The following is a 23,051-nucleotide window of genomic DNA, read 5'->3' as shown; positions in this document are numbered from 1 at the left end:
GAATTGGGATTGTTGAATACTTTGAACAATATTCTGGAATCTTTTTGTGAAGTATATTGAGCAATGGTATATAACTTGTGGATACTTTGAACAATACTATGAAATGTTGGAAGTACATTGAACAATGAAAACCCTGACATGCCATTGAACCGAAATGTTTGAGTTTTGGATTGGGATGCATTGCCTTTTGATGTTGTTTCATGATTTTAATGCCATTGGAGGCAGTAAATCGTTTTGGACATCAAATATTTGAGTTCTAAAGGATTATAAAGTGCATTATAACTTGAAGCAGACACCATCATGCATACTTAAAGCGAGACGATCAATCAAGGCGAACTAACAGGAAATCAAGCCAATCATCAATCAATCAATGTAAAATAAAATATGAAATTCAACGCTGTTAATACTTTTAAGGAAAAGGAGTGATTGATTGGTATCACGCATGACGATGTCTTATTATTAAATATTATATCTTACATAGAAATTGCAACAATATCTCCCTCTCTTCCTTTCCAAGCAAGGCTGCCGCGCTAGCAGTTGAAATGACTAAACTACTTTTCTCTCCCTGAGCCTGCTGGAATGCAAGCGTTTTTAAATTATCACCCAAAGCAAGATGCTATCCGCCAAGTGAGTAAACAGCGATAGTCTTCAACACGATAATTAGGGTTTGGTTTAGGATAATAGCAAAATCCATTCCTTCAGGGAACACAAACTGTACATAAATTACGAGTCAGTTGTACACTGCTAATTATAAGGGAGCCGTTCTAAGGCAAAAACACCAGGCCAATATTTTTTTCCGTCCCTGTCCCTGCTAACCTCTAGACCACAATGTTGGTCGTTGTTATATTATTCCAAAACAACAATTTAAATATGCACCCCACATCTCACTATGTAGCAGGCATACAAAAAGAAGATAACCACTAATGTGATGTAATATATTGTAAAGCTAAAATACTCAATGATAAAATTTGGCTCTATCGCTTGAGTCGTAAACACGTGACACAAAGTGTACATACAGTGCAGAAAGGCGTTATTGTAGCATCACGTCAAAGGCTCACGTGCCTGTCAGCATTAAATTGGACAAGCTCTGTCTCATTCGTTTTCTTTTTGTCCTTGAAGAAAAAGTCGAACATGTCCTTCCCACAGTCTTTAACAGGGATCCCTCTTGTGCAATAAACAATGAATCAATGTGAAGCTTTGTGCTAGCTCCAAACGGTGAACTTTCAATCTTGTTCGCACCTCCAAATCAATTTAATGTCAAGTTATGTTTCAATGTCAAGCAAAAGCCAAACAAACAACACAAAGGCATCGGTGGCCAATCGGAAACAGTCAAATAAATCAGCCTTATCACTTTCAACCAGATGGAACCTGTGGATCATCTGTCTGCCAAATGCAATCTGTTCTGTACCTTTAATTAGACAGTCACCTTTTAAAAGTCACCAATTGGCACACATGGTTTTGGTCCCAAGCAAAAACAAAGGAGCCAAGAGCTTATTCACCACAGAGGATTGGAGACATTTTCACTCATTCAGAATACCACAGCAAGTGTAAACAAAGTAAGCGGGTCTTAAATCATTTCTATTACCTTTGTAACAAATGTTTGAACCTTGGTGGTGGTCCACACAGTGCCTATAAAGCCAAATGCCACAGACAGAAGTCTTACTACTACGCCTCATTAGGCGCTTCTGCCCCCCCAGCGCATCTGCAAAATTCATCACAAAAAGTCAAATAAACTTTAGACTGCAGAAAAGGAAGTTCAGTTTGTGGTGCAATTGGTTTAACACGATTATGATGTATTTGCTCGAGACACAGGCACACAGATTTGGCACGCCACGAATGTGTGTGACAGATGTCCCCATATTTAAATGACACCATGCAGCGTGGGACATTGCCTCTGAATAATTTTGGAAATCAATTCATTAAATGAAATATAATTATCAACTTATAAATATTTTTATTAACACCCCCATCACCCATTGAGGCATACACCAGCTTTTCCGCTTGCACCATCTACAATTATAGAACCCGATCTTAAAATGAGTGGAAGAACACGGTCACATCCAAAAATGCCCACACTTGCCGCCTCCAACTCTTTTCAAGCTAATCCATGTTCTACACTGCAATGCCCATCGAGACATCCTGTGTAGAACGCCAAATGTTAAATGTGTGCATGTGTCACATCTTCTGACACTGCAAGTGCATATTTTCGTACGAGATAGGTTGTTTGTTGTTGAGAGACAACTATTATCAAGCATTTATTGAGCAGTAAAATGACCCCCTCCAACCAACCACACGCGCACACACCCACACACCCACACGCGACCTGATGCGCCCCTTCCATGTGCTCTGACGTTGTCATTGCATCACAGAAATGTATGATACATTGATGTTGAACAGTGTTGTTCAAATCCTCAATGGTCACAGTCATTTTTCTTTTAATCTGAACAAATGACAAGTCAATAACCAGTGTCACATGAAAGAACATGTTCTGCATTATGAATATCCTGATCTTCATCATCCGTTGTCCTTTGCGATGCATTTCTCCCTTCCAGTAGCCTTTGACCTCCGCAGCCATCCTTAATCAACCAGCCCACCTTTGCCGCTCCATCCTGTCTCCAGGCTGCCAACCGCAGATAAGGTGTCTTGGCAGCAGCTCAGATTGTTTTCCTCTGCATGTACGCATTGAGAATTCAGGAAGCTGTATTCAGGCTAGGCTACTGGAACAATCCCACAAAATATTGTAAATGGGTTGGATAGATGGATGGATGGATGGATCGATACAGTTGTAACAGGTAGGCCTACAAGAGAAAAGGAAATCTCTGGAAAGATCAAGATGAAGTAATTCAGAGCATTCGAAGGAGAAAGCGTTGTGAAAGGATTTGAAAGGACATAGTATTGAAGGAAATGGGTAAGGAATGAAAGTTATGGAAGCATCTATAGAAGATTCGGCTTTGGAGTTTTTGACCAGGTTGATCAGCTGACTTTGAGAGGGTGCAAAGATGCCAGAGGAATGGAGGAAAAGTGTACTGGTGCCCATTTATTTTTTAGAACAGAGCGAATTAGCAAAGTTGTGGGAATAACAACGATGTTATGGGAAAGCGTAGTGGGGCACAACTCACTACGAGTTTACTCACTGTGGTAGGATTCAGGGTTAAGGAGGACCCACATGCAGGGACGCAAGGCAGAAGTGCTCTCATAAAACATTTAATTCAAATTAAGGAGAACAAAGAAAAATATTTGGAATATTAATAAATAATAAAATGAAAAAATAACGGATTAAAAGTATCAAACAATCGCACCAAGTTACCCGTGATGTGGACACAACTGACAGGAGGGTCAAGCTATGAAAGTACACGTTCCAAAAGAAAACATGGAAGTAAATACGATCAAACTGACAAGACACTCTTTGTAAGAGTAAATTCCCGCTGTCAAAAAAGAAAAGGTGTTTTGATAACATGTTGACTGGACTTAGGGGCATAAATGGGAGTATCTGAACCCAAAGTGAATTGACCACACCGATCAAGATCCGTTTGCACTTAAAAGCTGTTTGTCCATTTTCATGGGATGCACAAGCTCCCAGCAAACCTTTTCTTCTGAAGAAATACAAGAATGACATGAAAGCCGAGTGTACACTTGTAATCCTTGGAGTCTTTCTCAAAAGGAAATTATTATATTTGAAGTAATGAAAGAGCTTCCTGAAGTGAAGGAAATGCACAAGATTTTGAGACCTGGTTTTGATCTTTGAAAAACATAAGCAGACACACATTGTGAGGAAGACGAATACATTTTCCACCACTTGCCTCTCTCAGCTTGTGGAGACTCACAGTAAAAGTGTAAAACGCCAAGAAGCTCCCTCTGGGCACCGACGAGAAGAGCAGGAAATTGCATTGATTTAAGACGAACCTCTTTTGGCATTTTGCTTTTCCCTCGCCTAAAGGGAACACATTTGTTCAACAGCCGCTGGTTCAGAAATGTCCAGCTAAGATGTTTTCCAATCATTGCTGACAAGCTGATGAGATAAAGGCGGGATATGAGTATTTTCAAAAAAGTTAGATTTCATTCAGACTTGGCGACATACTCACAGGGTCCACATTTAGTGGTACAATTTTGTGATGCGAAAGTCCCTCTTTCCTGCCAGAAGGGCTGGGAAATTCTGCTAACTAGGGCTTAAAACAACAACGTGGTGGAAGCATTGGAAACACCAGCAAATTTTAAGGCAGATGTCTGGAAACATTTTGGTTTTAAAAAACACGAAGGCAGCAATGAACTGGATCTTCAGAGCAAAATGATATGTAATATTTGCGGCATGATGGCGAAATATTCTGGCAATACCACGAATCTCAGAAACCATCTAACAAGACACCACCCGGACGCTAAGTCTGTATTGTCTGCAAAGCAAACGCAGCTCGACACTGCATTTTGAGTTACCGGCAAACTCTCCGCAAGCCCAGCAAATAAAACAAAATATAAAAGTCGATCGCTAACAGTAAAAAAGCATTTTCTGACATTTGCAAAAAAAAAAAAAAAAAAAAAAAACCCTGACCTTTTGGACTATAAGACAATCCGGAATGTTTTTGTATTTTATTTCTGATTGCTTCAATTATTAGTTCATTTTTAAGGTTGTGTCTGTTATGATATTTATTTTGACAATAAGTGTGACATTTGCACAAAAACCTTTTAGTTACACAGCCTGCCTTGTGGTTTGATTCATTGCATTTGTGTTGTAGTCAGGTCATTTGTACTAAAAAGTACTTTATTAATGTAACTGCTTTGTGTTATTCATTCTTAATATACATATTCATATTTTAACTACAATGTTTTACTTCTTCTGAAAAGGACTTCCTTATCAAAATAAAATTGGTGCATGATATAATGGAATTAACAGTCAATTGAATCGTGAATTGAATCGAATCAATTTCCGAAATCCAAATCGATACCCAGCCCTACTGCTAACCCACATAAGGGGCTGGTCGAATTAAAAAAAAAAAAAAAAGAGAGAGAAGAAAGCCTACATCTGCAAATGGTACTTTTTCTGACATTATTCTAGTCAGGATAATATTTGAAACATAAATACAATTTGGTATTCTGTCTGAATTTCAACATGTTCTTTACCTTTCTGATCAAAGTCTGCAAGAGCTAATTTCTATAAGAGATTATTTTGAACAAAGAATCTATGTGACACGTGTCAAAATTGATTATTTTTGTTCTTCCACAATCTGCTTGGAAAACCATAAACTGTTGATGTTATTACTTACTTCAAGGGTGTGTGTGTGTGTGTGCGTGCGCGGTTAGGTTTTAAGTCTGGTAAATTGCCACTGAAACCAAATGCACAGGCTGCCTGTGGGTTTGTGAATTAGAACGTGTGTTAGGTAACCCTATGCCTGTAAATGTTTTGTGTCTCCTGTTTGACTTGAATACACATCACCATTAAAATAAGAGCCACTGGCTACAAAGAAAACAAATGCTCTAAACACTACAAGGTTTAAGCATCCACCCAGCTAATGCTGATGCTCTTTGTCTTTTGAACCAACAAGTAAATCATCATGCAGGCTTAATTAGATTTTCTGCCTCCAAGCCATGGAGTTTCAATTATAACATACAATTATCTTGCATAGTATGCAACACACTTGGGGCTCTTTCAAGAGTTAGCACATGATAGAAAGGTGGTTCTATAAAAATGTCTGGAATTTATTACTCAATAATATTCTGCTTATCTTGGGCCAAAGTGAACTGTGTGTGACGAGCTGAGTTGGTTCCTGGGCACTTAAGTAGACCCCTGCTGATAGACATTTTAGAGTTATATTATGGTTTGAGCTTTTTCTATCTATTATGTCACAACACAAATTGTCTGAGTGAGGATCACATGAAGTTAACTGCAAGTAAATTACCTGAAGGCAGAGTGCGCAATTTTCCCTCTTGTGTTCTTTCCAATTGACAGGACAAGGCCAGTGGAAAGGAAACCGAAACAATGGTAAATAAGGTTGCACTAATGAGGTTATTTAATAAATTAAATCAAAACAAGATAGGAGAAGGTGTCTGGGCTGAAGGAATTTGAGAGGCAGGGACTAAGAATATGTAGAGTACTACTACTTTGTACATGGTAACTTTCATTACAACAATGCAGGTATGTTTCCATTATTACGGCATGCTTAAGAATTCAATGTGTACGTTTTATCTGACATTTAATAGAACAAGCAATTTGGAAAATAGCAGTTTATTTAACTTAAAAGTTCTCTGTATTGGGGATACTGGCGCCAATATTTAATCAGTCGTTACTAAAATCTCAGGATTGGTCTAATTGTTGGTCATTATGAGTACACCACACACTATAACAGCAGTAAGAACTAACACTGATTGTTTTCACATCATTTGTGGGGCCTTTCATGTTTTAAAAATTAATAAAAATGATTGCGATTGCCATGCGGATGACTTGATTATAATAAGCCTGTCAAGGGCTGCAACATTCTTCATTTAGTTAATTAAGCCAGAGGTAGTCAAAATTACTCTCGGGTATTGAGCTCTGACTCAGTTAATATTATAAACAAGTTTGAGTTCTGAACATCTGGACAGGAAACTTGGTGTCATATCAATACACAGATTGATACTTTAGCTAGTATTAACCTTGATAAATTACTTGATAAATGATAAAATACACAAGGTATATTGTCTTTAAAAGATTTATTTCAGTTTTTTTCTCAAGTCATTTTCCCCTATGACGCTATCTACTAGGAATACTTATAAAGTTTAAAAGTATGTGACTTTGTTTTTATGCACAGTTGTAATCTTCAGTTTGTCTACATTTAAGAAGCTTGAGGAATGTCGCCATTTTATGGGAATCTTTCTTGAAGCAGCTGAGTAAGACGTAGTCCCTCATGACAGATTCTACCATATCAGTCTGCATGTCGTATTGGAACAAGCCTTGGTCGCTGTAACTCGTTGTCAGTAGGCCCTCATTCAGCATCTGGACGGATACATTCAGTCACATCATGGGAATATTTGACTCATATTGATTGCAACATAAAGATTCGAACAGTAGCTGTCAAAATCACTGATTAATTGTTCATTTTTAATGTGCGAGGTTTCCCAACTTTAATTGAGAAAAGCGAAATATTTGAAAATAGAAAAACCTCAGAGCGCAACACCGCACAAAAATGTCGCAAAAACCGTAGAAATTATATTTTGAAATCTTGTCTCGCTTTACTTTCTCATTATTCTGCAATTTAAATCAACAATTCATAATTGCTATATAAAAATGCTGAAAACTGCAAGCATGATGGCTACTGATTCGCGTGTAAATGACTAGTGAAGTGTATTTTGAGTTTCATACACATAAACATTTTATTTTAGTTTTTTTACACGTATGCAACAGACAGTTGAATCACTGAAGTTTAAAACAAATATTATTTGATTAAAACTCTTTGGTTTCTGGAATTTTATATGGAAAACTTCATGAGGTCAACAACCATCATCGTGAGCCAGATTGTTCTTGAAGTTTTCACTACGCAATTTACGGACTTACCTTTTTAGTGAGAACGACGACTCCATGCTCCAAACTGATAAGTTTGTCTGACATCCATTTGGTCTTATTGAGGAGCATTTCTGGTGCTCCATCATAGCGGTCCAGTGTTGTCTGTAGGTAAACCAAGGGCTCAATCCACGATTGGACCAGCATTAGCACTGAGTGCAGCAACCATTTGTCCTGGAAGACACGCATGATTTACTAGACATATGAGTTACATGTTATGACAGAAAATTTATGGGTCCCTCTTAAATTTATCTGAACTCCCCACTTCATAAAATTGAAAATAATCCATACACAAGTCATGGAGAAACAGTAATGAGTAAACTATAGTTGTTGTGAGCTGTGCTATACTGCTTCATAAATCTGATTTGTAAAAGTTATACTAAAATAAAAAAAAAAATGCAAATAAAATGTTTATATATATTTAAATCTAGATGTTTTGTCAACTGCTAAATTCAGCAACTAAATTCATTGCATTAAAGTCGACTACTTACTATAAATGAGCTAACCAATCAAATTATATCATGGCTTATTACATGTTTTTCTTGAAAACATAACAAAAAATTACTAAATAATTCCTTTTTTTTTAAGTGCTAATAGCTAGATTGCCCCCAATTCAGGACGGATTCATACTTTCCCAGCTTCTTTCGTTCTTGCTGTTTAAAATAAGAGGTTGTAGTTAAAAAAAAGCATCAGCTTGTGCTTACAGACATTTGCTGGACTTCACCAATGGAGCTTGGAATAGGGATGGCCTTTGTAAGGCACGCATAGGCCTCCTGGTTCCTTTGAAGCCGCAATGGAAATGGGACAAATATGTCCTCCTGCAGATGATGCAGACACAAGGGGAGGGAGAGAAGCCACATATACGTAAAATATGGAATTTTCTTGTATTCAGCAGATATGGAACTCTGCTCTTGTTAATTGAATAACATGGGTTGTTATGAATTTGCAAATCCTTCTAACATATACACGTGTGCTTAAGGCTAGCTCCACTCTGTGCTGCAAATATTGAATTTCTGTGTTTGCGGTCCTTACAAACAAAGAGCATGACTCTTCGGAGACACGGTAGATGAGCTCGGCATGCTGGATCACCCGATCCAGAAGCTTGTCCTGTGAAATAGATAAACAGTAGGGGTGGATGACCTGGTCCTGGTCCGTACACTCAAGCAGGAAACTGGTGCTGAGGAGGCAAGGCCATGACAACAAAGCCCATAGAACTCCCTGTATAGCTGAAAACAAACACAAACAATGCAGAAAATGTAACTGCATGCTTTTCCATGATAGAATTCAACTTTAAAAATCTTGCTTAATGTCGTTTGCCATGCTTCAAGGAAAACAGGCTTAAGCAATGTACGTATTTAGACATGACAGTGTGCGAGAATACCAGTCATTCTGTGGATTCTTCAGTCCCTGAGGTCTTCTAGGTGATGGCCTTAAGAGGTCAGTCTCTTTTGTAGAGTGACCAAACCATGAATATAAGAAAAGGTCACCTCTGGCAGGGGTGGGCACATTTTTGTGCTCAAGTGCCACATTTGAGTTTTAAAATGTATGAAGGAGCCATGTCATTTGTGAACAAGTTACCCGTCCCCCCTCAAGTTCAAATGTGTTTGTAATTATTTTTCATAATATTATTTTCATGTGATTAATTGTAAGTAATCCAATGATAAAACAAAACCGATTCTGAAGTGAAATAGATATTTAAAAAAATGATTTAAATTATCTAATTGTAAAATTGCTGATTTTAATTGGATTAAATAAATAAATAACCTTGCAGCCATAATTCATTTTCATTTGTATAAAAAGATAATGTTCTCATTTTAATTTAAATTATTTTCCCCAAAAATATTTTAAAAAATAATGCAACAAATATTACAGGACTGGACTAATAATGTCAGTTCCTAATTATTTCCATGCGTCCCCTTAGCCATACTTTGCCCATTTTTAATGTAGGACCTACATAAATGGCATATAAAGTCGAAGTGACAACTATAGTCAGATGTGCTGGTCAATGACCTATTAAAACCAGAAATATTGAGAAACTCATTTAGACCCACACAAACTACAGTTAGAGGAAAATAAAATGTTTCTACTCTGATTCAATGAGCAAAAAGAGTAAAGGCGAAAACTTTTAAGTGACTTATTTGGTTTGTCTGTTTGTACATTTGTTAATGGCTACTTTCTGTCCCTTTGCGCTGCTGAGTTCGATCATGACTCAACTAAAGATTATGTGTAATCCTGTTGCTAGGACTCTCTCGGGTTTTTAGGGATTAGAAAACGCTTGTGATGGGTGTCACATTGCTGGATTCTGCTTCATACAGGATGCCTATTCACGAATCTAAAATATATTCACACTTGAGGATTATTCACTTACCAGGGCCGATGTTTTCCATATTAAAAAAAACACTCCATTTCACCTTTCTTTCTTGCAGTCATTTGGCTGGAGTACATGTTTACGAGGCTATTTCTTCTTTTGAAGAAATGATGCTATAGTTTTGATTATTTTAATGGTAGTTTTTTTCTTCCATCCATCAATGTTGTGCTGCTTATCATGTTCATGAGTCTTGGGTGAGTTGATATCAATCATAGCTAAATACCAGTTTTATAATATGATTATGATGCTGTACTGCATGTAACATAAGTCCAATTAAATAAATGAACAATAAAAAATGATGAATGGAAAAAAAGCAGCCCTCTAAATGATTACCGTCCTCTTCAGGCAAAGAATTCCAACCTGGTCAAACGATTGTTAGCCGCTGCCCTTCAGTGCAAGTTCTAATTTTCTACTGATAAATTGTTCTCAGTATTATTCTTAGAAAAGTACAGGCCTTTCTGAAAGCCTTGAGGTGACTCGTGTTACATGTAACTCACGTCACAAACCAATCTGGGAACAAGTAGAGATGCACTTTAGAACAGGGCAAGCACTTAAATAAAATGCACACATAAAAGACAGTGGGTGCATCTTCCGGCCACCCTTGCCACCGAGTCACAATAACAGAGAAAATACAGTACACATAATTACATTTTAAAGCAATATAACAATGCATATTTACAATTTTATTTGTACTGAAGGGAGAAATGGTGTAGCTTGGGGTCAAAATCTTCTATATTCAGGTCTAGAGACAACCAACCTTCACAGACCTGTACCTACTCATTTGTTACATCCACTGCAAAAAAAGTTAGGGTTATTATGTAAATCGGATTCAACAAAAGAGTTGTCTGGCTGGTTTGGCTGGGATGAAGATGTTTGACACTGTAATATAGCAAGTACTATACACCAAAGTTTGCTGGTTCAGTTCAAACTGTAGAATTACGCTTGTGCATCTGAGAAACGTTCTTAGAGAGAAGGAATCAAACAAAGCATTAAACATGGTACAATGCAGTGTGGCCTTAAGTCATTTTCTCTGCCATAAGCCATGAGCAGCACAATGAGCTTAAAACCATTTTGTAGTGTGCACATAAGAGCTTGCTCCTAGTTTATCATTCCTGTAATTGTCAACAGCACATAACAGTGGATGGCAATGCAGTGACAGTGAAGGGAATACAAAAGGGACTCGTGTTTGCAAGACTTTGACAGGCTGATGATTTTGTCAATTAATCTGACAACAACAGAGTTGAAGAGTGCATTGCCAGCCTCCTCAAAATAGTCGAGCAGATGAAAAAGATAAAGTTGCATGACGTCTGTCTCAACAGAAAAGTAATTCACTAGCTCATGATGGCTGTGAAATTGTCATGTGTGTAAGTCCCAGTATATTTATTAAAAATTTTTTTTTTTAGGTCAAAGTCATTTGCTTCACTGGAGTTGGTTAAGTTTAAGCAGACTTTGAGTTTGGGGGAAAAAGTGCCTGTAGTGCCTTTGTCAGAAACTGATGTTATACTGCAACCTAATCGAACCTGTTTCAAATCTTGGTCGAGGGTACTAGTCCTCAGACTTGAAAATTGGAAGGAGCCTTGTAATAGGTGACACTGTGCAATTTGCACTTGACGTAGGCTTTTCAATGATTGGAATGTGCCACCTGGGTGAGACATCCTCTGGAAGGAGAGGTAGTGTGATGATCGCCAGTGTTATTACAGCAATCGCTACATAGTGTATCATTCGTTCATTTTTTCCAATGCAAAACTGACATTAGAAAAAAATAATGACGTGTTTTCTTCTAAAAACACAATAGAAACAAAAACGTAAAGGAATTTTCATCAATCCGTCCATTTTCTATACCGCTTATCCCCACGGGTGTTGCGGGCGTGCAGCAGTATCGGGCAGTAGGGTTAGGGAGACACCCTGAACCGGTTGCCAGCCAATCGCAGGGCACACAGAGACAAACAACCATCCGCACTCACACCTATGGGCAATTTGGAGTGCTCAATTGGCCTACCAAGCATGTTTTGAGATGTGGGAGGAAACCAGGGTGCCCGGAGAAAACCCACACGGGCGCGGGGAGAACATGCAAACGCCACACAGGGAGGGTTGGAGGTGGAATCGAACCGGCACCCTCCTAACTGTGAGGTGGACGTGCTCACCAGTGTTCCACAGAGTCGAGGAATTTTGTTTTCTGATATTGTGCGCAAATATAAAATGGGAAAAAAAAAGATGAAATGGGAAAAACGAAGATGACTTTGATGTTGCATTTAATTCAGATAATTTCATATGCCACACTTCAGGTGAACTGGAAGGAAAACTCGAACTGAAGATCCTGTGAGTCAAGCTTCTGGTTTGGTTGCGGCAGATGAAAATGTATAAAATAAACGAAAGGTACAAATTATCTTAATTTTATATGCAACCGCAGTGGCTACTTGTCAAGGTAGTACTTTAGTTTAATGTTTTAAAAAAAAAAAATAAGAAAGCACATGGACGAAATTAGTCTTTCTAGCCCATGGCTTTAAAACTGTCTTTAAAACAGTCAGTATTTGACATTTGAACCAACATGTGTTAGATTGTTCTCAGTTTCATCAATCAACCTGCCATTTGCTGTTGTTCGACCCAAATTTAGTTTTACATACGTGTCAGGAGAATACTACATCTTGGACTGCCAATGAGAGAGCTGCTACTGAGTGAGATGCTGATCCATTCAAACTATGCCCCAGGCTTAAAGTAATTAGCTTCTCCCTTTGCTAAAACGCAAGACTTTCTCCTTTCAACACAATATTGCTTCTAATTGGGCGCCATTATTTTCTGTTTACAAACCTTTCCCCATTGGGAACTCAGGCAGAATACACCTGCATGTAAAAGAACAATTACAGATCCAGTACTGATGAATTCCACTTGCGTGCTCCCCTCTGAGATTTGGCAGTGTTGCGGTACCAGGCTGTCTTGCTTAGTGATGTCATTTTTTTGACAGGGGGATAAAGAGAGCAGCCGTGGAGACTTAAAAATCAAATTGGTCACGTCTCCTTGCCAGTCACTCCAGACAACAAATGCAGGCGCACAACCAAGGTGGTGCTTGGTGTGTCAACAATTGTGCACTTACATTCGATATGGAAGTGTGACGCATGCATATATCCCGACGAGGGAGGAATTAATGTGGGCAGAGGTACAAGTACTTTCGATCACAACTCTGGGAAAAAGCATTAGCTTCACCCATCTTCAAAGTAAGATTTACAAAAAAAAAGAAAAAAATGCTTGGCCAGGTTTATTCCACAGATGTTCCCGATGGTGGGAAGACAAAAGGTATTTCACTCCATCGTCCCTGAGGCATATGTACTCCAAAGCTTTGCATCTTTGCTTTACTCCTCATTCTAAGTACATGTTCCCCCTGAAGTGCACTTGCTCCTGCAGCTGCCTCTTAAGCTCAGGCTTTTTCAGTCTCTTTTTTGTCTTTCTTCTCCATGTATATACCTCCAATATAGCACTTGTACTCTTTGTGCACTGCTGCATCTCTCTGCTGTTACCTTTACCTCCTGCCTTCCTCGCCCCCAAGGCTTTTGTCTGCCCTTCTCTCCCTCGCTGTCTGACTCCAACCACATTTTGGTTAGCTCAGAGCAAAGCTTGCTATTAACAGAAGCCAAGCTGGCCAGATGGCAGCTCAAAGATGGATCACATAAACTCCAAAGGTGTCTGGAGCGCCAAACCTCTATTTTTAATGTATCCTTTCCTCCTCTCTTTCTAGGGACTTGTGTTGCCATTGAAGCATGATAATAAAAAATAAACTGTGTAATAGTTTTACTTTCAACTGTCAGGTTCAAAAGCATTTTGATTTGTCATTGCCATGGCAACCCTTGATTGCTTTTCATACTAGTAGTCTGTAATATTGGTAGAACAATCCCATACACCTCTCACGCTGTTTTAGCACTATAATAAAAAGAATGAAAACCAAGGTATAGTGCAGTGTTGAAGTGGACTGTTGCTTCTTGGTCTTGATTTCAGACAGACACAGTAACCTTGAATTATCTTTAACTCCTCCTCATAAAAGAACAACAGAAAAGCAGACAATTGCCTTTCTTTTCAAGGCAAGAGTTAACGGAAGGTTAACCCTGAAGAAAAAAATCTTTATAGCAAACAATTTCTTCAGAAAAAAAATACCGTAATTTTCAGACTAAAAGTCGCTCCGGAATATAGGTCGCATGAGCCATAAAATGCACAATAACGTGAAAAAAAAACATATAAGTCGCTCCGGAGCATAAGTCGCATTTTGGGGGGAAATTTATTCGACAAAATCCAACACCAAGAACAGACATGAACGAGCAACAACAGGCTAAACGATAGGCATGCTAACGTGACATAAACATAAACGAACAGCTGAGAACGGGCCTGACGTAACATTCAGAGTTATTCAAATAACTATTACACAAATAACACGTTTATAAAACCATCTGTGTCACTCCAATTCATTAAATCCATTGATCATCCTTTATGGAAACGATGCCGCGTATGCGCCACGCCGCTGACGTCTAAATATTCTGAATATTCCACAGACCCATATAACGATATATAAAGTATATATCAAATAACTATCTTATGAACAACAATATTATCAAACCATCTGTGTCATTCCAAATCATTAAATCCATCGATCAAATTCCTCGTCCTTTGTCAACAACGCCGCGCGTGCGCCCTGATGTCAGCCTCGTTGTGATTCCACAGATCTAGTATATAACTATATTATAGCGTTAAAGTACAAGGAAAGGCGTGGGTTTGGTAAATGGCTCTTTCTTTAACAAAACAAGAGTTCAATGAGCCAACAAGTGCTGAACTGTAACGATAAAAACATATACAAGTTGCTATACGAAATAAAATATATCAAATAACTATAACATAAATAGTTCACCACCACACGGCCCCAATCACCGGCGTGGACTTCCAGGTGTGTGGCGGCGTGGACTTCCATCCCCGGAGGTGGCATTTCCAGCCACGGAGGTGGAAGAGAGCACCATAGACTAGGACTGGGCGTGTGTAAGAGCCATGTCCGAGCCCCATCCACCGTCCCCGGACAGCCACCCGGCCAAGCACTGGCCCCCGACTTCCATCCACGGAGTTGAAAGAGAGCTTCGTAGAGTAGGACCGGGCGTGCGTAAAAGCTATGTCCGAGCCCCATTCACCGTCCCTGGACAGCCACCCGGCCGAGCGCTGGCCCCCGACTTCAATCCACGGAGGTGAAAGAGAGCTCCGTAGAGTAGGACCGGGCGTGCGTAAAAGCCATAATAATTTCCAAATTCCAAACCTTCTGTGTCACTTCAAATCATTAAAACCTTCAAACTCTTCATCTTCCGCGTCACTTACAAACAAAGCTGCTAATGATGCCGGTAGTACGTGGGGCCCTTCGTCGTCTTCGTCATCCCGTGATCGAATCTTTGTCCTTTATGTAAACAACCACCGCGCCGCGCCACTGACGTCGCTTGAAATTCAAATTACAGTAATCCCTTGCTACATCGCGGTTCGTTTATCGCAGTTTAACTTTTTTTGCTTTTTTAATTTTGAAAATTTGTGAAAAAATCACATAAGTCGCTCCTCAGTATAAGTCGCCCCCCCACCCAAACTATGAAAATAAACGCGACTTACAGTTCGAAAATTACGGAAGTCATAAAAGGTGACAAAAGTACACCTCCAGAAAATGAATGGCAAAAGTAAGATTATTATGAGAAAAAAATTCTAATAAATAATTGCAATATTTTATTAAAAAAATATTGGAACAAATACATATATTAGGTTTTGGAATGAAAATTGATGCAAATTATGAAACATTATTTTTTATCCCCATTATCGTTTCCTTCTATAAAACTTTAATATATCTTGTCTTAAAATATTTTAATCATAGTTAGGCACAGATTATACATTAATATTGGTACAGTACCACATTCTTTTAATATTATAACTTTAAATACAACCTTTGTCTTTCAATTTGATTTTAGTCTATTTACAACTCATCTCATTATTTTCACTTGCCAAGTTGTCATGTATTTGCATTTTTAAAATCCATTGAGTTTTCTGTTCCTCTTGCTTCATTTGATGTGGGAAAATGTTTTTTTTAAGGTTTGCATTACAATTAGGCTAGGGAAGTAAACATTAAGATGTCATCCAAAAAGCAAATGCAACTTGTCTGTTGGAATTGGAGAAATGTTCAATAGCGCATGCAGGACTGATGAGTGGCTGCAAGCCAGCGGGCTGCCCTGCGTTGACTTAACTTCCTTAATATTTTGTTGGCATGCGGTGGTGATTGTCAGGTAACATTTAGAAAAGCCTCAGTTTCTCTCTCGCTCTCTCTCGCTCTTTCCACAAGCTTACAGTTGCTCTTGACCCATCCACCTGTTTACAATTCAAATGCCATTTTTCTTTGTCCCTTTTCTTAGCAAAAGGCAATGGTTCATTGTGATGCGGAATGCGGTTCCACGGCTCAATGGGTTCTGTTTGAAATGAGATTTGAGAGAGTGAGCATGAGCGACTATGACAGAGAACCTCTATCCGCCTTGTGTCTTGATGAATAAAAGATGGGGGCTCGAGCGTTGTATAAACAACAACAGAGCATAATTAGTTCAGTTCTTTTTATTTTAGGGATTACTTGCGTGACACTTCCTTTGTATAGCTCCTTTCATCACATGCAGCGCTGTCTGCTTGCTGTGACGTTGTTTTTTCTTACCTCTCTTTCTTGTGAATCAACGTACATCAAGCAGAATCATATTTGCATTGCCTATAGGAGTACAGTATGGCACACATTTTCTTCTATCTCCTGAGATTAACACACAGTACTCGTGCAAACACGGACACAAACTAAATAAAGGTTAATCATGGAACAACCTTACAGTATTTATTTAAAGAAAAAAAAAACTGGTCTTCTCGTCACCTAACTCATGCTTCTGCCTTGAAATATACAGTACACTCTTTCTCATCTTGTCCGTGGTAATTACCGTAATTCCTGGACTATCAGCTGCTTCTTTTTGCACAAGCTTTGAACCCTGCGGCTTGTCGTCTGGTGCGGCGTATCTCTAGATTTTTCATGATTTTTTGTGATGACTCATACACTTATACACTCCATAAAAAGGCTGTGGATCGCTGATGTGCGGCACTGCTTTGCTGGGCGGAGGGATATGTGACCAGACACACGGTCACCGGGGATAGCGCTGTATAATTGACACAAAGAAAAGACCGAACGAGATCTAGGTATGCGTCCCCAAAGAACCATCTCTTTCCTGACAACTACATTACTGAAGAAAGGAAGCTTTTAGACACAAACTCTCATTATGGGAGATAAAATAAATGTATATAATGAAGCTTTTAAGTTAAAGGCAGTCGATTAGGCTCTTAACGAAGGAACTAGAGCTGCTCATGCACTGTAGAGGTTTTCTCCGGTCACTAGAGGGCACTGGGCTATTGTTGATGACAACTTGGTGCGTCACCCTTTTCTTTCTTTATGTCCAAGTCACATCTACTCTGGAGCTATACGTGTAGCTTGTATCACATTGCCAACTTTATCCCTGGAGGGGTCCCATTTTGTTTATTATTAGTTGTGTGTTGCTAGTGTTTCCTGCACATTAAGTTTCATTATGGTCGTCGCTGAGCTTTATACATGTTTGTATGTTTGCAGAGGTCCTTCATCTCTGTCAATAAAGGTTATGTTAATAAAAGGTATGCGTCCCCAAAGAACCATCTCTTTCCTGACAATATTCTTTGTGTATATTCTCTTAAAAATGGTAATTAAACATCAGAAAACCTGCGGCTTATGGTCCGGTGCGGCTTATATATGAAAACAAGATTTTCCCCTAAATATAGCTGGTGCGGCTTATAATCAGGTGCGGCTCATTGTCCAGAAATTACGGTAGTCAGAAGATTGCCTCGATTACGTCAGTAGATGAAGTAAAGAGAATGGTCAGAACCTCACAGAGTTCTGACATGATTCCCAGTGCATGTTCAGATGTACAGTAATTAGACCCATGTGCCTTAAAATACATTACCTTCAGACACTTTGCTCAAAGGTGAGGCTAGTGTCTTTCATATTATTTGACTCTCAGAAAGAGCTCATTTTTAGTCAGGCTCACTTCCATTATATTCCAGGGCAATGTAGAAAAAAATCAATACAATTTAGGGGAGGTCAAACGTCATTCAAAAAATGTTTTATTGCATCAAGTTTGACTTCACCTTGATTTTGCCGATGATGTTGCGGTATTAGTGGAGTTAAAGTATTTCCACATTGTTGCGTTGGATAACTCAAGGGTGTCTTGCTCTCCCTGTATTTTGGTAAATTCAATTCAGGAATTATATAATTGACTTTTTGAATACGTACATCTCCTAGCCTTGTGTTTGTAAATGAAACATGTGAGGGATGGTTATTGTAAAATATAACAGATTTTAGTTGTCAAGTAGACCCAAGTGCAAATTGCCTTGTGTGAGTGGACCAACGATTCTGATTCTCCTTGTTTTTTTTTTTTTGTTTTTTTTTTGGTTGGTGCATGTTTTGTAATTGCTGTTGTTTTCTGTGTTTATTAATTTGTGTCTGATACTTTTTGTTTGCTCTGTTATTTTATTTATTTAAAATTAGTTTGGACTTTCCATACATTTTACAAACACATTTTATGGACCACACGCACACGTACACACACACATGTACACGTACACGCACACACACGTTTCTATGTGTACAAAATTAAAGGTGGTGGGTTTAAAGTTTGATAAAACTTGGAGCATGGAAAAAAAGGAAAATAACTATTCAAATCATCTGAAGCAGTGTGACCTTTGGTCAAAGATTCTGAAAAAGCTGTTCTTTTAACACCTGAATGGAAAGTATGAGTAAACACTTGCCTGTTTTTTTGACCTTCTTGCTGATCTGGGATGTGCTCACATTTCCTTACCATCAGACGGTGAATACTTGCATGCTCACGTCTGAAGAAGCAAGAACGCCCACCCTTTTGCTCTCCCCCAACCACCTCCCGTGTCCCCCCAAACACACACACACGCACATACGCACACGCGCACACACACACACACACACACACACACACACACACACACACACACACACACACACACACACACACACACACACTCCTCTGCCCCCTAGTATGTACAAGTAAGAAAAAACCCTCTGGTTGCAAAAGTGAAGTGAGAGTTAATATCAGCCACAGTTAGACACATTTTACTTTTGTCAAAGTTAGATTTCCAATTCAGAGTAGGTCAGAGTTTAATTTTCGAACTATTTCCTCTTGGTGTGACAGCATTTTGTGAACTATGCCTGCTGGCATTACAACACGTGGCAAAGTAAGTTTTAGAAATAATCAGGTAAACTTCTGTCTTCTCCAGGTTTGGCGTTTGCAAATAAAAGTAACTGAAGATACGAGGGGGAAAAACATGTAGCATCATCACATGTCTATTCTACGATGGCATATTAGGGTCACCTAGCAAAAAATGATAAGATGAGACGAGACGAGATTTGCAGTCATCATGGCGAGATTAAAGTCATCACGTCGAGATTTAAAGTTATCATGTCGAGATAAAATGTCATCATGACTAGATTGTAAGTTAACATGAAGAGATTAAAAGTCATTATGCCAATATTTAAAGTATTTTATAAACTGCCCCTTTTTCATATCACATTTTCAGCAAAACCTCTATGTGAATTTTCTATTACCAATGTATCACCAATCTTCCTGCACATGCAAATCACTGTTATGTTCCATAGAACAAATTAAACTCATATCTGAAGAGCTGTTTAGATTCTTGTAAACTATAAGTCTTTCTCAAGAGGAGACTAAACCTTTACTCTCACATTTAAAAAAACAGGAAACAAACACTCGATGAAGACAAACACATACTTCCCTAAATACATGTTACAATGTGTATGGTAGCTTGATAATGTTAATCAAATGTACGTATGTTTTTCCTAATGCATTGTTATATGCAGTATTGATAGAGAAATAAACAGTGTTGGATAAATTCAGTATAAACTGAATAAGGACAAGTACCCTGGACACTTGTTTTGGACAGGGAAGCACATTTTAACATTTTGAACATTTTCAAACTCCTAAATACTTAACAGATTTTAAGGCCAAGGAAAGAATTTTAGAGGGGTGAAAGGGTTTGCGATGGCTCCACTGAGGTCAGGTGTGGTGATGGAGAAAAACTGCTCTCAGGTTCCCCCTAGCCTTGAGGTCTTGTCTCTGTATTCAGATTTGATTGACAGCTCGGGTTCACGATAGCCATTCATAATGCAGACAGGCTTGAGCAAAGAGTGTCATGGGCAGCGTGACACATGACAACCTTGAAATAGTCAAGGCTTTGTTTGCTTAGCATAGACCCACCAGTCACTTTCCGTCTCACCTTTTCTCCTTCACTCCTTTCTCACGTCACCGACAGACATTGATCTTGCTTAAAACATGTGCTGGACACTATGAATAGTAAAGTGACCATTGAAAGGCTGAATATTACATAAAGCAAGGGCTTTTATTCCTCATAGACAAAGGTGTTAGTCATCCAAGAGAGGATGTATCTTTTGACGGCAGATAGGGTGAAGTATAGACATAGTATACGTAAAGAATCAAGTGTCTGGGTTTTTATAGACTTAAAAAAAGTTTTCAACTCTATGGATCTTAAAATAATAATGGAAAAAATAGAGAGGTATGATATAATAGGTTTGGTATATACATGTAAAAGTTAGAAGATCGAAATCTTTATGTGCAGTTCATGTAAAATTGAACCAATTAAAAATAACTCATGGAGTTCTCATGGCTCTGCATTTAATTTATATATCAATGATATTTGCTGTGTCTGTATTTTTGTTAATGTTCTATTTGCTGATGACACATTCTGGAGAAAATCTTGAGCAACTTCTGACTATTTATTAAAATAGAGTAAATAATAAAACTAATGTTTGCGGGAAATATCACATAGAAAGGAAAAGATCCAAAATTATAGGTAACCTTTATAAAACAAAGGAGCCCCTAAAAATATATATTATTAAACACTTTATACCAGTGGTTCTTAACCTTGTTGGAGATACCGAACCCCACCAGTTTAATATGCGCATTCACCGAACCCCTCGTGAGTGATTTTTTTTTTTTTTTAATTCAAGACATAGATGTTTTTACAGTGGTGCACAAAATGAGCCGTGCATGAACATCACCTTGTTCAAAGAACAAAACCATCACAATGCATGAACTCTCAACAAATTACATACTGGCAAATCAGAATTTACACAATAAATCTGGTTTGTTCAGACCTCCTCAGTGGAGGCTCTGTCGAACCCCTAAGAACGACTCACCGAACCCCTAAGATTCGATTGAACCCAGATTAAGAATCACTGCTTTATTACTGCCATGCCTAACATTGTGTGAAGTTAAGGGGTAATACATATAAAATAAATAATACAATTCCTCTTTTTTTTTCATATATATAGCATGTATCTTTGAAATACTTCAGAAGCCGTGCTTATGCTAAATATCAGTACGATAACAATATATCACTAAGCCCGAGCACAAGGCACGAAAAGGCACATGAAAAAAAGACTTGCGCTCAAATAGTTTTATGTCATTTCATTCGTTTTTTATTTTTTATTTGGAAAAAAATTGCTTTAAATGGATTATATTCAGATAGAAGGCTTCACTGATTTCGTTTGACAGGTGATAGTTCCAGGGTGTACCTAGCTTTTCACATTGTCACCAGGTATATGCTCCAGCTTCCCATCATCATGAACCACGTAATTGTTTGCACATGCGGGCATAGTTTTCCAAGACTGAGTGACAAATATACAACAATCCATGCATGTATAATATAAACACTGTGTAACTGTAACCCAGTTTTTCAACCACACTATAATCAGCATCACAGTGCAGGGCCTATTTTGTAGGACAGGTTACCACTGTCATTAAACATATAATTAATATCTTGTCACCATCCCCTCATCCCCAGCTCTCACTTAAAAATCTAGGACATTTTTCTTCGTGATAACTGTTCTGATGTCTGCAGGTCACCAAGTCTCAATGTCAAAATGAACTTCTTTGTCTGGCATTGCCCATTCAAAGTGCCATTTGCAGGAAAAGGTAGCAATCACATTGCATCTATTCATAGAATTATGCGACTTGGAGTGAGATGAAGGAGAATAGGATTTGAAGATGGCATTTTTATTATGCTGTGTATTTGTTTCAAAGAGCAGCATGGAAATGATAATGAACTGTATGTTTGCAGGAATTCAGTACAATTAACTTGCACTAGTGAACATGAACCATCAGTGAAACACCTAAGGTCATTATTAATGCGAAAATGACAATGAAAACAGGCTGTTTTTAAGATTTATATAAAAGAAAATTGTATTCAAGAGGGATGATGGTGCTCTTTTTGAGACAGACCATTTTGCTATTAAGTTAATGGGGCATTTCAGTCTGTCTTTGATGCAGCATGTTTCTCCAGATAACAATACAGACATTACACACGGTATGTAAATTATCCAAAAATGGTATAAAAAGGGTCACAGTGATTGGAAAGTGATCCCTTTGATTGAAATGCATCAATAAATCCCCGAGAGCTGCAATAAAGCCTATGAAACAAACAAGCCGTTGTTCTCTGTAATGCCACGAGGTGGTGCTAAATTCCTGCATTCACCCAATCCATTATTGGTATCACTTTGTTGGAAAAAGAGTTGAGTAGGTTAAGAGCCTGGCAAATTTACTGTAATCTGAAAGTAATTTCAGGTAATTTTATATATCTTAGATGCAATGTAGTGATATTGTAAATTAAAAAAAGAATGAACTGAATAACAGTAATAAAAGCCTCAATGTGTTTTGCAATGGATATCCATTGATGGTTTTCTTCTCAATGGTGAAATTTAAAATCACAGTATTATTGAATTAAAAAAAACATTGATTTTTTTTCAACATACTCATGCCCTCGTGGTAAAACATGCAGGTATTGACTAAACACATGGATTCAGATCAATAAAAGGAAACTTAACCTTTTTTATTTATTCCCACACTACGGGGGGAGGATGTTGAACTTTATGAAGAAAACAACTCAAAGCTGAAGAGAGAGACCCCGTCTGAATCGAAGGTTTCCAGTACACCACTCCGGAATTGGTGTGTACCTGAGCTCTTACATAGCATATGACTGTCAGGTAGAGGA

General features: G+C 38.3%; 2 protein-coding genes across 5 annotated transcripts in view; one reads left to right on the top strand and one right to left on the bottom strand.

Moving 5' to 3' along the window:
• Window positions 1-23,051, top strand: part of kirrel3b (kirre like nephrin family adhesion molecule 3b) — a 259,565-nt gene that overhangs the window by 4,122 nt on the left and 232,392 nt on the right. The gene's annotated exons all lie outside the window — the stretch shown is intronic.
• On the bottom strand, window positions 6,664-8,991 carry smtla (somatolactin alpha). The gene is made up of 5 exons (XM_088380786.1): window positions 8,907-8,991; window positions 8,558-8,751; window positions 8,230-8,343; window positions 7,520-7,699; window positions 6,664-6,961 (listed from the first exon to the last, which is right to left on the bottom strand). Exons 1-5 carry the CDS (start codon window positions 8,911-8,913, stop codon window positions 6,767-6,769), a joined length of 690 nt encoding a protein of 229 aa, XP_088236912.1. The 5' UTR covers window positions 8,914-8,991; the 3' UTR covers window positions 6,664-6,766.

This window comes from Syngnathus floridae, chromosome 7 (genome assembly GCF_059516105.1).
Source record: "Syngnathus floridae isolate MCC-2025c chromosome 7, RoL_Sflo_1.0, whole genome shotgun sequence".
NCBI classification, from domain to species: domain Eukaryota; kingdom Metazoa; phylum Chordata; class Actinopteri; order Syngnathiformes; family Syngnathidae; genus Syngnathus; species Syngnathus floridae.
The sequence above is the reverse complement of the archived record's forward strand: the minus strand, read 5'-3'. Positions and strand labels throughout refer to the sequence as shown.

Coding starts and splice junctions, on each gene's coding strand:
- smtla (XM_088380786.1), bottom strand. Junction 7,700..8,229: donor GTGAAGTCCAGCAAATGTCT/GTAAGCACAAGC, acceptor CGTGTCTTCCAG/GACAAATGGTTGCTGCACTC. Junction 6,962..7,519: donor TCGTCGTTCTCACTAAAAAG/GTAAGTCCGTAA, acceptor GTATCCGTCCAG/ATGCTGAATGAGGGCCTACT.